At 47.2% G+C, this 13,620-nt stretch overlaps 1 protein-coding gene across 2 annotated transcripts; it reads right to left on the bottom strand.

Moving 5' to 3' along the window:
* Positions 1 to 738: 738 nt before the first annotated feature.
* On the bottom strand, positions 739 to 6,727 carry LOC123045367 (acetyl-coenzyme A synthetase, chloroplastic/glyoxysomal). Of its 2 annotated transcripts, XM_044468396.1 has the most exons (18): positions 6,075 to 6,724; positions 5,570 to 5,716; positions 5,322 to 5,477; positions 5,109 to 5,231; positions 4,854 to 5,022; positions 3,930 to 4,012; positions 3,658 to 3,759; positions 3,502 to 3,590; positions 3,308 to 3,398; positions 3,072 to 3,185; positions 2,701 to 2,777; positions 2,548 to 2,626; positions 2,379 to 2,447; positions 2,126 to 2,301; positions 1,936 to 1,992; positions 1,750 to 1,840; positions 1,547 to 1,645; positions 739 to 1,213 (listed from the first exon to the last, which is right to left on the bottom strand). In XM_044468396.1, the coding sequence occupies exons 1-18, from the start codon at positions 6,369 to 6,371 to the stop codon at positions 1,028 to 1,030; spliced, it is 2,205 nt and encodes a 734-aa protein (XP_044324331.1). In that variant the 5' UTR covers positions 6,372 to 6,724; the 3' UTR covers positions 739 to 1,027. The 2 variants fall into 2 exon arrangements, with proteins under 2 accessions (XP_044324331.1, XP_044324332.1); XM_044468397.1 differs by lacking the exon at positions 739 to 1,213 and having other exon boundaries at positions 1,579 to 1,645; positions 1,740 to 1,840; positions 6,075 to 6,727.
* Positions 6,728 to 13,620: the final 6,893 nt, after the last annotated feature.

Genomic DNA, 13,620 nt, shown 5'->3' with positions numbered 1-13,620 from the left:
CGTATCACAAGTCATGCAGAATGGTTTGCTCGCTACTCTGCGGAACCGCCAAACCAATGTTGCTTCTGTTGAGCTTGCGCCTGTTTTGTCTTTGTTGCGGGATGTTGCCACTAGCGATGCGCCCGACCACAGGTTACTCGCCCATGGCTCCTAGTTCTCCTCGAGGTGCACCTACTCACTGCTATCCTCCGACCATGAGATTGATCTCAACACCAGGTATATCTGGAGCTCCATGGCACCTATCAAGGTCAAGATCTTCAACTGGCTTCTTCGTCATGACAGGCTGAGCACGTTGGCGAACTTACATCACAAGACCATCTCCTCTGTTACGGCATGTCCTCGGTGCGACCTCACTCTAGAGGACGCGACACACCTCGCCATTCATTGCCCCTGCGTGGCCCAAGTCTGGTCCCTCTTGGGGCCGCAGCTCCCTCACTCCATCGACCTCCTTTTGGAGACTCCAGCGCCGATCAGCCTCGACATCAACACTTGGCCAACAATCGCCCTCGCCATCCTCTGGAAGATATGGGACTCCAGAAATGCCCGTGCCTTTCGCTATGTTCCCCCCTAGATATTCTTCGCAACATCATCTTGGATTTTACGCTTTGGCCCTTCAGATTCAAGGACCCCGTAAGTAGGGAGGTTGCCGTGTCTTGGCGCCTGTACTTCTGTAACCCTTGAGGGCTTTTGAGTAATATACACAAGTGGGGAAACTCCAAACCTCAATATCCACTCAGGTCACCTTCAAGTGTTCGTCTCACATTAATGCAGCTAATACATACTTGCATACATTTATATTTATATACTACGTAGGAGTATTTTTCTGTGATGTGATCCAACAATTTACATTTACATCTCACTTGACTTGCAAGACGCAACTCCCGAACCTCAAGGTACTGAATAAATCAGGGGAATCATGAGGCCCGTGGCACATATAAACATTCTCTGTATTTAGCACCCGAGGCAAGAAAGAAAATGAGACATGCTACAAGTATAGGTGACAACGTGCCATCTCCATCCTCACACGCTAACTATCGCTAAGCGATATCAGCTGGTCGACCACACCAGGGTCAGCAAGCGTGCTCGTGTCACCAAGCTCATCCAGCTGCCTGGAGGCAATTTTCCGCAATATTCTTCGCATGATCTTGCCGCTCCGTGTCTTCGGGAGCCCCGGTGCCCAGTGGATCTTGTCAGGTGCTGCAAATGCGCCAATCTGCCACAAAATGACACCATGTATGTCTTTACACTCGTTTCAAAAAATTTGGAGTGTCAAGAAAAAATGTGTTGCACAGACCGAAAAAACCTTTAGAAGAAAAAGTTCAATCCAATCTCAAAAGATTAAAAAAAACTAGTAAAGCATGTTGAAATTGTAGGTTCCATCATTGAAAAAGCACAAGCATTATTTTTTCAGATCAGCAGGGCAAGAAAAATCAGGTACCAACTTCTCCAGAACCAGCGGAGCCGTTGTTAGCCAGGCTCATTCCATCACACATGGATCTCTTGCAGTAGCAACCATCACTATAAAGAAACTATCGGAAGAAAATACCTGGCTGCGGACCGCCATAATAAGGCTTTTTCGTAGATCATCACTGTAAGGAACACCATCCACCAAAGTTACAAATGCGTAGATTCCCTGACCTTTAACCTGAACCAAGTATTACTGATTTAAGACCTCAGTTTTGACGAAGCCATGGTGGGGGTTATGATATGGAGCCAGAAAGAGAGGAAAAAACAATTACTGGACTGGACCTCATGGTCTATTCCAACAACAGCAGCCTCGGCACATTTTGGATGTGAAACAAGAGCAGATTCAACCTCTGCTGTACCAATCCGGTGTCCACTACAGTTTTAAAATATGGGTCAAATATTTATAGCTTCAAAGCCTTTTTCTTGAAGCCATCTATTAATTTCAATTCAAAGGAAGCGTGAAATTACCTGACATTGATAACATCATCCACTCTTCCGGTCAGCCAATGGTAACCATCTTTGTCCCTGACACACAAATTTAATTTATTGAGCTATGAACATGTAATTCTGGATCACATTTTTATTCCAGACTACCAGCAATCCTCCTCAATTTTGAAGAAGTTTTGGCCGAAATTTAAATAAATGCTTGACAAGTTACCTCCTACAACCATCACCAGAGAAATAATAGCCAGAAAACGGTTTGAAGTATGTTGTCTCATATCTGTCCTTATCTCCATACAGAGTCCGGAAAGCTCCAGGCCATGACTTCTTTATGCAAAGGTATCCACTGCATTCTCCGGGCATTTCCCGCCCTTTCTCGTCAACAATCACTGGCTGTGAATCAGCATGTGCACAGTAATTACAAAGCAAGAGGGGTAATGAAATTTATATTTTAGTGAACTCATGTATACCTGTACACCAAAGAAAGGAAATGTAGCAGATCCTGGTTTCTGAGGCCAAGCGCCAGGTAAAGGTGTAATCTAACAAGAAAAAGCATTACAGTTCGATTCGACATGTAAGATGAAACTCACTTACAGAGCTCAGAATCCCCCCCCCCCCCACACACACACACAAAATTACCATAAAACCACCAGTTTCAGTCTGCCACCAGGTGTCTGATATGGGGCATCTCGAGTCACCGACAACATTATAGAACCACCTGACATGAACAATAGTGCATGTAAGACCTTTTAAACGCGTTGCAATTTTGAGACTAAATAGATAACCACAAACCTCCATGCAGTTGGATTAATTGGCTCACCCACACTTCCTAAAACTCGGAGAGACTTACGTGAGTACCGATCAACATACTGCAAAATATATCATAAAAACAAAAGGGTATATACAAAAGATATATGTGGGACAAAATTAACTAATTAAATTTTAAATTTTCATAAACGTGCAGACATTATTAGAGATTTCGCTCTGGAGCATATGTTGTTGCGCCATTATTTTGCAATATAAAAGAATACTATATGGTAGAAAAAGCTTCCCGGTAGATCAAAAAAAAATTGTGAGGAAAAGAAGTGCTGCCTCAGTGCACCACTTAACTGACGACGAGCCTAAATGTTCAAATGAGCACACAAGAAAAAAAAACAGCATACCACGGAACCATCACGCATGAGCGAACGGATAAGTGTTGGTGCAGTATAAAATATTGTCACTCCGTATTTGTCAACAATGTCCCAACACCGACCAGGATCAGGGTAGTTTGGAGCCTACAAGTTGCATTCAAGAAATAAGTTACAAGCACAGACCAATCTAAACAAGCCTCAAAAGCAAAGGGTGACCCTTAGATCATGACTATATAACATATGAACTAGTTTTCCTCTCAAATTACCCCTTCATAAACGAGAACTGTTGCTCCATTCAGGAGAGGACCATAAGTCACATAACTATGTCCAGTAATCCAGCCACAGTCTGCAGTACACCTGATGTAAGTGAAACAGGGAAACTACAGTAAGAAAACACAGCTTCCATAAAACTGAAACCAAATTTATGCCCCCTGAAGAACCCAAAACATTTACACCTTACCAGTATATGTCTGTTGGCTTGTAATCAAATGCATGTTTAAATGTTGTTGCGGCATATACCATATAGCCCCCCGTTGTATGCAGTACACCCTGCACACTTCACAGTATCTTTATTTCATATCCAAGGGTATACGATAGTCTACGGGGTTAAGGGTACCTTTGGTTTTCCTGTGCTGCCACTAGTGTATAGAAGAAACAATGGATCCTCTGCATCAACCCATTCCACATCACATCTAGTTGGGAAATTGGGCACAACATCCTGGGGGCACATCATCTCGTGTTGAGAAATAACTCGCGTAATTGTAATATACGACACAAAACGAAAAGGTTGAAAGGTGATCTCCCGATTGATAAAGAAGTTTCCGGAATGTTGTGTGCTTAACAAATGTGATGCATATAAATTGTTGAACTTGTTTAATTTGGATATACCTCCCACCAAACATCTCTTCCAGCTATCCATTGTGTGTCCTCTTTCTTCATGGCCAAATGATTTTCATATGTCAAACAAATGCCTGCTCAGCAAAAGAAACACTGAACATGAGAAAACTTCAGACTTTGGATTAGATTCCTCTAAACCAATTCTGTGCATATGATCATTGAATACAATTTTTCCCAGAAGAACTAACATCCATGATCAAGAACATACTGACACTTTAGAGTTCGGACATCGCATAAGGCATCAATGAAGAACAGCAAGACTTAATGTCTTAATATACCCTAAGAGGCTAAGCCGGAAAGATGTGAAAACGTGGCCAACACCAAAGTATCTGAGGGATACAGGTGATTGTTTTCGCTCTGCACCTGGGCACGCGCACATCTGGTAATTTCATTTTATTTTTCAGTCACACTTCTGAGTTTTGAAAAGGGAAATCCAATTATTTGATTGCAAATGTATAATGTGGGATGTCGGGCAAAATAAATGACTCTTTGTGTGCCGCAGAAAGTTTTAGGGTCTAAAACAGGAAGTACTCCCTCCGTTCCCTAAATATATGACGTTTTGGCGGTTCAAACTGCCAAAACGTCATATATGTAGGAACAGAGGGAGTATAATGTAGACAATTGTGTGTTTTTGTTGTAGGAAAGAAATGGACATATTTTTGTACCAAAATTTGCAGGTATACACTACATTTAACATTGCACATGTACGAGATCTTTTTGGATTTTTCAAAAAGATGGAATTCAAATTGCACCTATGTACACCGTTGCAATTTTTGGATACAAATGTGGTATGACGATAAACATTTGTACGTACAGTGTGGATATATATACAAAAATAACAGGAAGGTAGCAAGTTAGACTGCCTGGAAAGCTTAAAATAGCTAGTGCTCATCGAAGTCGTATTATGGATCATACCTACTGTGACATCATTTTTTGCACTTTCAACCAGAGACGCATCTACTATATCTTTGAGGGCGATGAGTTTCAGCCCCCTTTTCACAGCATTGCATGTAATCACAACCTTAGGCTTGCAGTCAATGATCCTCTGGGCTATTGCATCAGCGGAGAAGCCAGCAAACACGACCTGGATAATAATTCAGCATCATAAAATGGTTAACATGTATAGGGTAAATCAGAATAACTGGAAGTGCAAACTGGGGTAGAACTTACAGAGTGGACAGCACCAATGCGAGCGCATGCAAGCATTGCAATAGGCAGCTCCATCAGCATCGGCAAGTAGATCACCACAGCCTCACCTTTTTCAACCCCGACACTCTTCAAATAATTGGCCAGCTGCAACAAAGCATGCCAAAACAATTAAACCATGTCTGCATACATCAGGACATGTTACATGCAATTGTTTCACTATAACAGCATATTTACCTGGCAAACCTTACCCAAGAGCTCTGAGTATGTGAGCTTTCCATCTTGATCAGGCTCATTCCCCTCCCAATACATCGCAATCTTCGCACCGTCCCCAGCTTCCACGTAGCGGTCCACGGCATTGTGGCATATGTTAGTTTTGCCCCCTTTAAACCACTGCCAAAACACCAACAACGTTCATCGACACTCTGTCCTCCCATCATAAACAAGCTAGCACCGAAATCAAACACGCTTAGCCACGTGCTTACTTCGATCTTGATCGGCCCCTTTGTGACATCAAGGTTCTCAGTACAGACTTCCTCAGGGCTCCACTTCTGCTTCCAGTAGAATGTTTCAGCGATCTCTGACCAGAACCCGGCAGGATCGTCAATCGACCGCTGATACATCTCCAGGTACTGGTTGCCAGTCATTGAGAAAAACAGCAAGATCAGTCATCAGTCATCATATCCACCAGAAATCAACACAATCAGGGAATGTTCAACTCGGCGGTCAGTACTCGGTAGTAAATTCACTGACCCTAGGAAAATGGGAATTAACCCGCGCTCCCAATTCACCAACCCTAACAACTTCAGTACTTGTCTACTTATGTCCAGTCAGTCCCTATCTGCCTTATCTGACCCCGTGAGTGGGTAGCGATGGATCACACAACTAGCCCGCATGCTACGCGCCTCGAAACGGAAGGACAAAACGTACGACACCCGTCTGGGGCTGAATCAACATAATCGAAATGGGAAGTGGAGAAAAAAGGGAGACCTGCTGCGGAGAGGAGACAAGGGCCTGGGCGGCGAAGTGGGGGCTGGGGTGGACGAGGCCGTGGTCGTCGGACGCCGGCAGCGGCTCGCCCAGCACGGTCGCCGCGCACGGCGCCGCGTGACGCGGCTTGGCGGCGGCCACCGCCAGGCGATCGCTCGCGCCCATGGCCGACCTCCACCGGAGCGGCGATCGAGACGGCGACGGGGCTGGTGCGGGAGCCTGGAGCGGGATCGCGGGGTGGGCGCGTGCGGAGCTGCAGCAGCAGCGGGCGGTGGTGGCGTATATATACTGGGCCATTGACGGCCTCGCGGCCTGACGGCCACGGCTCACCACACCTCTCCTTAACTCCTCGCCTTTTGCCGCTCGGCCACCGTGGGCCGAAACTATTTCTGACTTTTGGGGCGCCTTTCTGGTGGAGGAGCTAAATCAGCAGGCAGGCGGCCGGGCGGAAGGTGGAACCGTCGATGCCTCTTCTGTCTAGTCTGGTTGGTGAGCCTTTTTCTGGTGGCACGGAGTTGTAGAGTGCTCTTGCTGCTACTCTACAGCTACTACTGTCTCTGGATTCGTCGGCGGTGGCTACCGGAACGGGAGGGGGGGAACGCGCGCCGGGCGAGGACGTCTGGCTGCTCTGCGCGGCAGCGTAGGGGGTCGAGAAGCCAGGTGTATGTGAGGGAGAATCGACACTCTTTTTGGCCTGTTTCGCGGGGTCGGGGTCCACTATTTATAGAACACAAACAGAACAGACCTCGGACGGACGGCTCACCGCTCTGCCTGGTTTGCATCGCCGTTCGCAATCGTCCGGTGGTTTCGACTAGTTCTTGCCGAAAGAACAGTTTAAAACGAATTGCAATGTAAGTATATTGTAATTTAAATTCACAATCACTCACCAATTTCTCATTTTTGGGGGGAACATAGTGTAGTCGCATATGCTCATATACACACATACAGTCATCACTATAAACGCACATATCCACGCACACAACATTTTTAGATTGATGACATCGTCACAGATGTCTCATAGTCGACGAGAACGTCTTCTCCCACTGGATAAATATTGTCGAAAAGATTGAAACAAATTTAAAAAATGAGAACACCAATATCAAGTTTAGATTTGAGTCTGACTGGCTCCACCACCAAGATCCAATCCATCTAAGCCATGCTTCTTTTTTGCCCGGGAAACGCTCACCCTTTTTTCGATTTGTAAGGTCCACATGTATCCTTAGATCGGCAATTTGACTCATCTAATATGAGTTATATATCATAGAAAATACATCATTAAAAACTTCAAATGTTATGTTTTATAATGTTATAATTTTTAAGATATACCACTTATATTATATTAATATAAAATAGATGATCTAAAGATATGTGTGGGATCTATAAATCGGAAAGACGAAAGTATTTGCTGGTCATAACAGAGGGTATAGGGCATGGACTGATAAAATTGGTACCGTACGTCGGCGGTTGTTGCACTTGGGACATATCACAGGCGTGTCGCACACATTTGTGATGTCCGTGTTGAGGCATTCCGATCGAAACTTTTTTTATGCAGTGACTTGCAGTGGTACAGACACATTCACGTTCAGTGATTCTTGCCGGAACACGTTTTCTTCTTCTTCCGGAAACACTTTGTTGTGAGGTACATCTCCTTCCATAGTACAACCCAACTAATATCTCATATTGACCTTATCACGAGACTTTCATCAATACGGGTGCGGGTAGCCCAACCGCATCATCAATCGTGGCGAGTGGAGAACGAGCAGGTTCCATCAGGCGAGTAGGGAGATGCAAAAGTTTTATGGCCTCTATAAAGAGATAAGGCCTCTTCTTCTTTACCCACACCTTTTCCTTCCGCTCGTCCATTCCCCTTCGCTCGAGCCCTAGCGCCCAAGCGCTCATCTTCTCCACCAAAAAGAGGTTCTCCGAAGATGTCCGGATCCGAAGCAGGAGGCAAATGGATGGCCTCTACCATCCAGGAGAAGGATATCAAAAGGCTTTGAGAGGCCGGGTACCTGGCCAAGAAAATCGGCCACCGTCTTCCGACGGCGGGACAGATCGTCCCTAATCCGGAGCCTCACGAGAGGGTTGTGTTTCTTCCTCATTTCGTCTGCGGGCTCGGGTTTCCCCTTCACCCATTTGTTCGCGGCATCATGTATTATTACGGGATTGATTTTCATGATATGTCCCATAATTCTTTCCTTAACATCTCGACGTTTATCGTCGTGTGTGAGGCCTTTCTCCGTATTTCGCCCCACTTCGGCTTATGGCTGAAGATCTTCAATGTGAAGCCCAAGGTGGTGAACGACGAGCACGCCGAGTGCGGCGGTGCCATGGTGAGCAAGATGCCCAAGGTCACATGGCCGACAGGCACCTTCAATGATTCCGTCAAGGAGTGGCAGCAGCAGTGGTTCTACATCACTGAGCCGCGCGGTAAAAAGTGGGCCGATCCTCCCGAATTCAGATCCGGAGCCCCCCTGCGGCTCACGTCCTGGCCCAAGAAGGGCCTGAACTGGTCCTCATCCGATGAGTTGTCGGTGCTCCAAACATGCGTCAAGGGCGTGGTAGACAAGGATGTCAAACTCATCAATGTAGTCCAGGTGATGTTAGTCTGCCTGGTTCTCCCTTGCCAGCACCGGGCCTGTAATTTGTGGGAATATGACCCGGCCAGCACCAGACCCTGCGGGAGCTCTACGGCTCCTCACATAAGGATATCTGGAAGGTGCTCTTCAAGTCCGGCAAATCGTGGCCGGGCTCCGCCGAGGACCGCGGGTATCAACTGTCCCGCTCCGCAAGTCTGGTAAGTTATCGCTATGTTCTGTCTATCCATGTTTAGCTGGCATATCCCGAGGGAGACGCTTTATCATGCTTTTCACAATTATCCCAGGAATGGACAAAGAAGGTGGGGCCGATACATTGTCCGGCCTCGCTGCCGGAGGAACCGACAGGATCTCTTCTGACGAAGATGTTGGTCCCAGCGCCTTACAAGGCGCCGAAGAAAGAGGCCTTCAAGGAGGCCAAGGAGACCCGAAGCGGCCTCCGTCGCCGCGGTGCTTCGGACACAAAATCCGAAGACTCCAACGCCCATCCTTCCTCCGAAGATGAAGAGGAGGAGGAGGAAGACGAGTCCTCCATGGGCGGAGGAAAGAAAAGGACAGCCTCCTCATCCTTGGAGGCCGAATCGTGGAAGAGGGGAAAAAATCCCCTTCCAGAGGTGTCCACCACGGCTACCAATAGCAGCCCGGAGTGGGATCCCAGGGCCCAGCCCCTGGTAAAATTGTGAGTACACGAAACCCGAACACGCCTACGCGCCCAGGATTACTAAGGTGTAATATTTTAACTTGCACCATACTTTGTGCAGCCCGGCGAGGTCTCGCGCCGAACAGTCCTCATCGGAGGATTCGCTGAGCTCAGATGCCCTGGAGAGCGAGACGCCTCCGGAGGCTCCTTCCCCAAAGCCTGGGCGTGACACCGAGGTGTCATCTCAGCAGGACCCAGACCAGGGAGGGCGCACCTCTGGGGCCGGATACACGGGGCGATTTTAGATTCGGCCCGCAGCCGGACACGGTCCTGGAGACCTTTGAAGCTCCAGGATGAGGCAGGCAGCCCCCCTTGACGGAAGGAGGCAAGCCCGCTCCGCCGGCAACCTCTGTCCAAGCAGAGCTGTAGGGCGGCCTATCGACAGCGCTAAAAATGCGTCCATCGTTGATGAACATCGCGCCCTTATGGGTGCGGTGATTGAAAAGATTCAGTCCGCTGAGAGCGGACTGAATGAGTCCTGCATTAGCCTTATAAAAGGCTTTGAGGTATGTTTTTAGAAACCTCTGAAGATTGTCATAGTATGAATGGTAGCCCCTGATGCACTGTTCGGCGAAAGAGAGAGAACCGGACAGGGGATCAAATTTCCGGTTCGCAGGAGACTCAGTTAATGACATATATCTCTTTGTTGGAAAACAGGCGTTTGTAACGACGACCGCCTCTCATACTGTGGAAGTGTCCGGACTAAAGCAGAGACTGGAGCGGGCCGAAGAAGAACTTGGCCGAGTGAAGAAGCAGTTGGAGGACAAGCAAGGTATATCGAAACCTTTGATAAGTTAAGCACAAATGAGTAGTTGTGCCTGATGAAAATATTTGTATTGTGTGCTCTAGGAGCAAATGCCGAAATTGAGGCACTGAAGAAGGCTGTGGCCGAAGCCGACAAGAAGGCCGCCGTGGAGCAGGCTCTTCGTGAGAAGCACGAGGCCAGGGTCATTGAAGCTGAACGAGAGCTCCAGGAGGCCGTGAAGAGAAGCGAGACCTTGGAGCAGAGTCTAACAGGGAAAGAATCCGAACTCGCCCAAACTCTCCAAGCCGTAAATGATGTTCGGGAGGAAGCCCGAGGTGCTCTAAAGGACATTTAGGAGGCGAGGAGGATTGCGGCTGGTAAGGCTGTTTTACTCAAAGCGATTTTTATATAGTAACAGGAGAAACTCTAAGCGACAAATTGAATTCTTGTTTCTCCAGGGGCGTTTGCGGACCTGCCACGCAACATATCTGATGCTGCCCAATTCTACCGGGCTGAGGAGAAGAAGTCTGTGGAAAAGCATTTCTGGTCGCAGTATTTGGCGCCGAATTATCCGGTGCCCTTTGTTGATCAGCTGAAGCAGCTGATCGAACTGCACCAGGCGGCCGAACTAGCCATGGAGGACTTAGTTGTCCGGCTATGGCCCGCTGAGCCAATTCCAAGCAGTTACTTCGGACTCGTGAAGCGGATTGTTGGTGCTTGCCCTCGGCTCGAAGTCATTAAGCGGTCAGTCTGTATAGAAGGTGCACGCATGGCATTTGCCAGTGCGAAGGTGCACTGGGGGAAGCTTGATGCTGAAAAGTTGATGACTGAGGGACCACTGGAGGGTAAGGAGCACCGCAAGCCCGAATTATATTATGATGGTGTCCTGAAAGGAGCCCGCCTTGTGGCGGAACAATGTACCAAAGACATTATATTTCCCTGAAGGCAGTCATGTTGTCCTTTGTAATGCGGGACACTGGCACTGTTATTATTTATTGTCTGTTATATGAAAGTTTTTTCTTCCTGTGCGGCCGTTTGATATATATGAATCCTGAGAGTTGGCCAGTCGTCGGCTTCTGCCCCCACGTAGAAATTACGGGGGTGTTCAGGACATACCTGAACACTCTTTATCCCATTTTTGGGTCCTTGAAGGAGGTGTTCATCACAGCGAACCAAGCAATCAAACTATAGGGCTTTATCACTCTCACTTAGCCATAGGAATTCGAGTATGGAAGGCCCAGCCCCTAGTGTTCGGAAGACCGTACGAGGGGCTCTAACAGCGCCTGATCGGAAGACCGAGCCGTCTCACTCTGCATTTGTTATGGCATTATGCGGAATAAATCCTTAAAGATTTTACAACCTCTCGAACAGCTGACTAGCTCTCACCGTATCATGACAGTCAGTTTTCGGCTTTCTCTACTGAGGTGCTCGTCCGGAAGAACTGGGACACAATCGCAGTAGTTCTCCCAGCGCTACCTTAGCCGATGGAGCTGAACGTAAGGTACCAAAACATGGGAGCCGGGCAAACCCAACTAACGACCCAAGACATGATTCAGAGCTGATGCATATAGTGTTATAAGTTCGGGGTGCGAGCGACCGTGAGGGTGGCCAGACTTTGTTGTCATATTATGAGGACAATGAAGCCCCTGGCATAGTGGGGCATGCCACTATGTGCGAGTGCCATTATGACGAAAAAGGCGTCAATGAGGAATGACGGCCGGTAAGTGTCATATAGTTCTACATGTTGTAGTGGAGTGACACGTCTATGCGTATAAGTATGGTTTATGCTATGAAAGGAGGTATACTGGCGGAACCTGTTGCGACAGGATGGGAGGAAGCTGTGTGCGGATCCGAAGTGTATCCGGACTGTCTTCTTGGGGAATACTTGTGTATTCCTTCTTTGTGCGTTCGAGCTGATTCCATGTCGCCAATCCTGTTTTGCGCAAAAGTGAGCCTGTAAAGAAAAATGCTTAGAGGCATTTGCGTGTCATAGGGCGGTTGAACCGCGGGTGCTTGATCGGAGCCTGGTCGAGCCGGGCTATCATGCCGTAAAGTAGCTCTCACTCCTTTGTTGGTGCCAGGGGGTGATATGTCCATTTTGCATCATGCTTTTATATCAAAATTTATTGCATAATGGGTTGTTATTACACACTATATCTCAATACTTATGGCTATTCTCTCTTATTTTACAAGGTATACCATGAAGAGGGGGAATGCCGGCAGCTGGAATTCTGGCTGGAAAAGGAGCAAACGTTGGAAACCTATTCTGCATAGCTCCAAAAGTCCTGAAACTCCACGAAACGACTTTTTGGATTTAATAAGAATTTCTGAGTGAAAGAAATAGGCCAGGGGGCCCACACCTTGTCCAGGAGACAGGGGGGCGCCTCCCCCCTATAGGGCGCGCCCCTATCTCCTGGGCCCCCTGGTGGGCCTCCGGCGTCCATCTTCTGCTATATCATCACTTTTGCCCTGGAAAAAAATCGTGGGCAAGCTTACGGGACGAAACTCCGCCGCCACGAGGCGGAACCTTGGCGAAATCAATCTAGGGCTCTGGGGGAGCTATTCTACCGGGAACACTTCCCTCCGGGAGGGGGAAATCATCACCAACGATCCTCTCATCGGGAGGGGGTCAATCTCCATCAACATCTTCACCAGCACCATCTCCTCTCAAAACCCTAGTTCATCTCTTGTATCCAATCTTGTATCAAAACAACAAATTGGTACCTGTAGTTGATGCTAACCGGTTTACTTGGTGGAAGATCATATGTTCAGATCCTTTATGCATATTATTACTCCTCTGACTATGAACATGAATATGCTTTGTGAGTAGTTACATTTGTTCCTGAGGACACGGGTGAAGTCTTGCTATTAGTAGTCATGTGAATTTGGTATTCGTTCGATATTTTGATGAGATGTATGGTGTCTTTTCCTCTAGTGGTGTTATGTGAACGTCGACTACATGACACTTCACCATTATTTGGGCCTAGAGGAAGGCATGGGGAAGTAATAAGTAGATGATGGGTTGCTAGAGTGACAGAAGCTTAAACCCTAGTTTATGCGTTGCTTCGTTAGGGGCTGATATGGATCCATATGCTTAATGATGTGGTTAGGTTTACCTTAATACTTCTTTTGTAGTTGCCGATGCTTGCAATAGGGGTTAATCATAAGTGGGATGCTTGTCCAAGTTAGGGCAGTACCCAAGTACAGGTTCACCCACATATCAAATTATCAAAGTACCGAACGTGAATCATATGAACGCGATGAAAACTAGCTTGACGATAATTCCCAATGTGTCCTCGGGAGCTCCTTCCTCATTATTAGAAATTGTCCAGGCTTATCCTTTGCTACATAAAGGATTGGGCCACCTTGCTGCACTTTATTTACTTTATTTACTTGTTGCTCGTTACTATTTATCTTATCACAAAACTATCTATTACCTACAATTTCAGTGCTTGCGGAGAAAACCTTACTGAAAACCGCTTATCATTTCCTCCTGCTCCTCGT

The sequence above is a fragment of the Triticum aestivum genome, chromosome 2B, assembly GCF_018294505.1.
Source record: "Triticum aestivum cultivar Chinese Spring chromosome 2B, IWGSC CS RefSeq v2.1, whole genome shotgun sequence".
In the NCBI taxonomy this organism is placed as follows: Eukaryota; Viridiplantae; Streptophyta; class Magnoliopsida; order Poales; family Poaceae; genus Triticum; species Triticum aestivum.
This window is presented reverse-complemented; position numbering and strand designations above follow the sequence as displayed.

Coding starts and splice junctions, on each gene's coding strand:
- LOC123045367 (XM_044468396.1), bottom strand. CDS start 6,371: ATGGCCCAGTATATATACGCCACCACCGCCCGCTGCTGCTGCAGCTCC. Junction 5,717..6,074: donor TTGTCTCCTCTCCGCAGCAG/GTCTCCCTTTTT, acceptor ACTGGCAACCAG/TACCTGGAGATGTATCAGCG. Junction 5,232..5,321: donor TCTTGGGTAAGGTTTGCCAG/GTAAATATGCTG, acceptor GCTTTGTTGCAG/CTGGCCAATTATTTGAAGAG.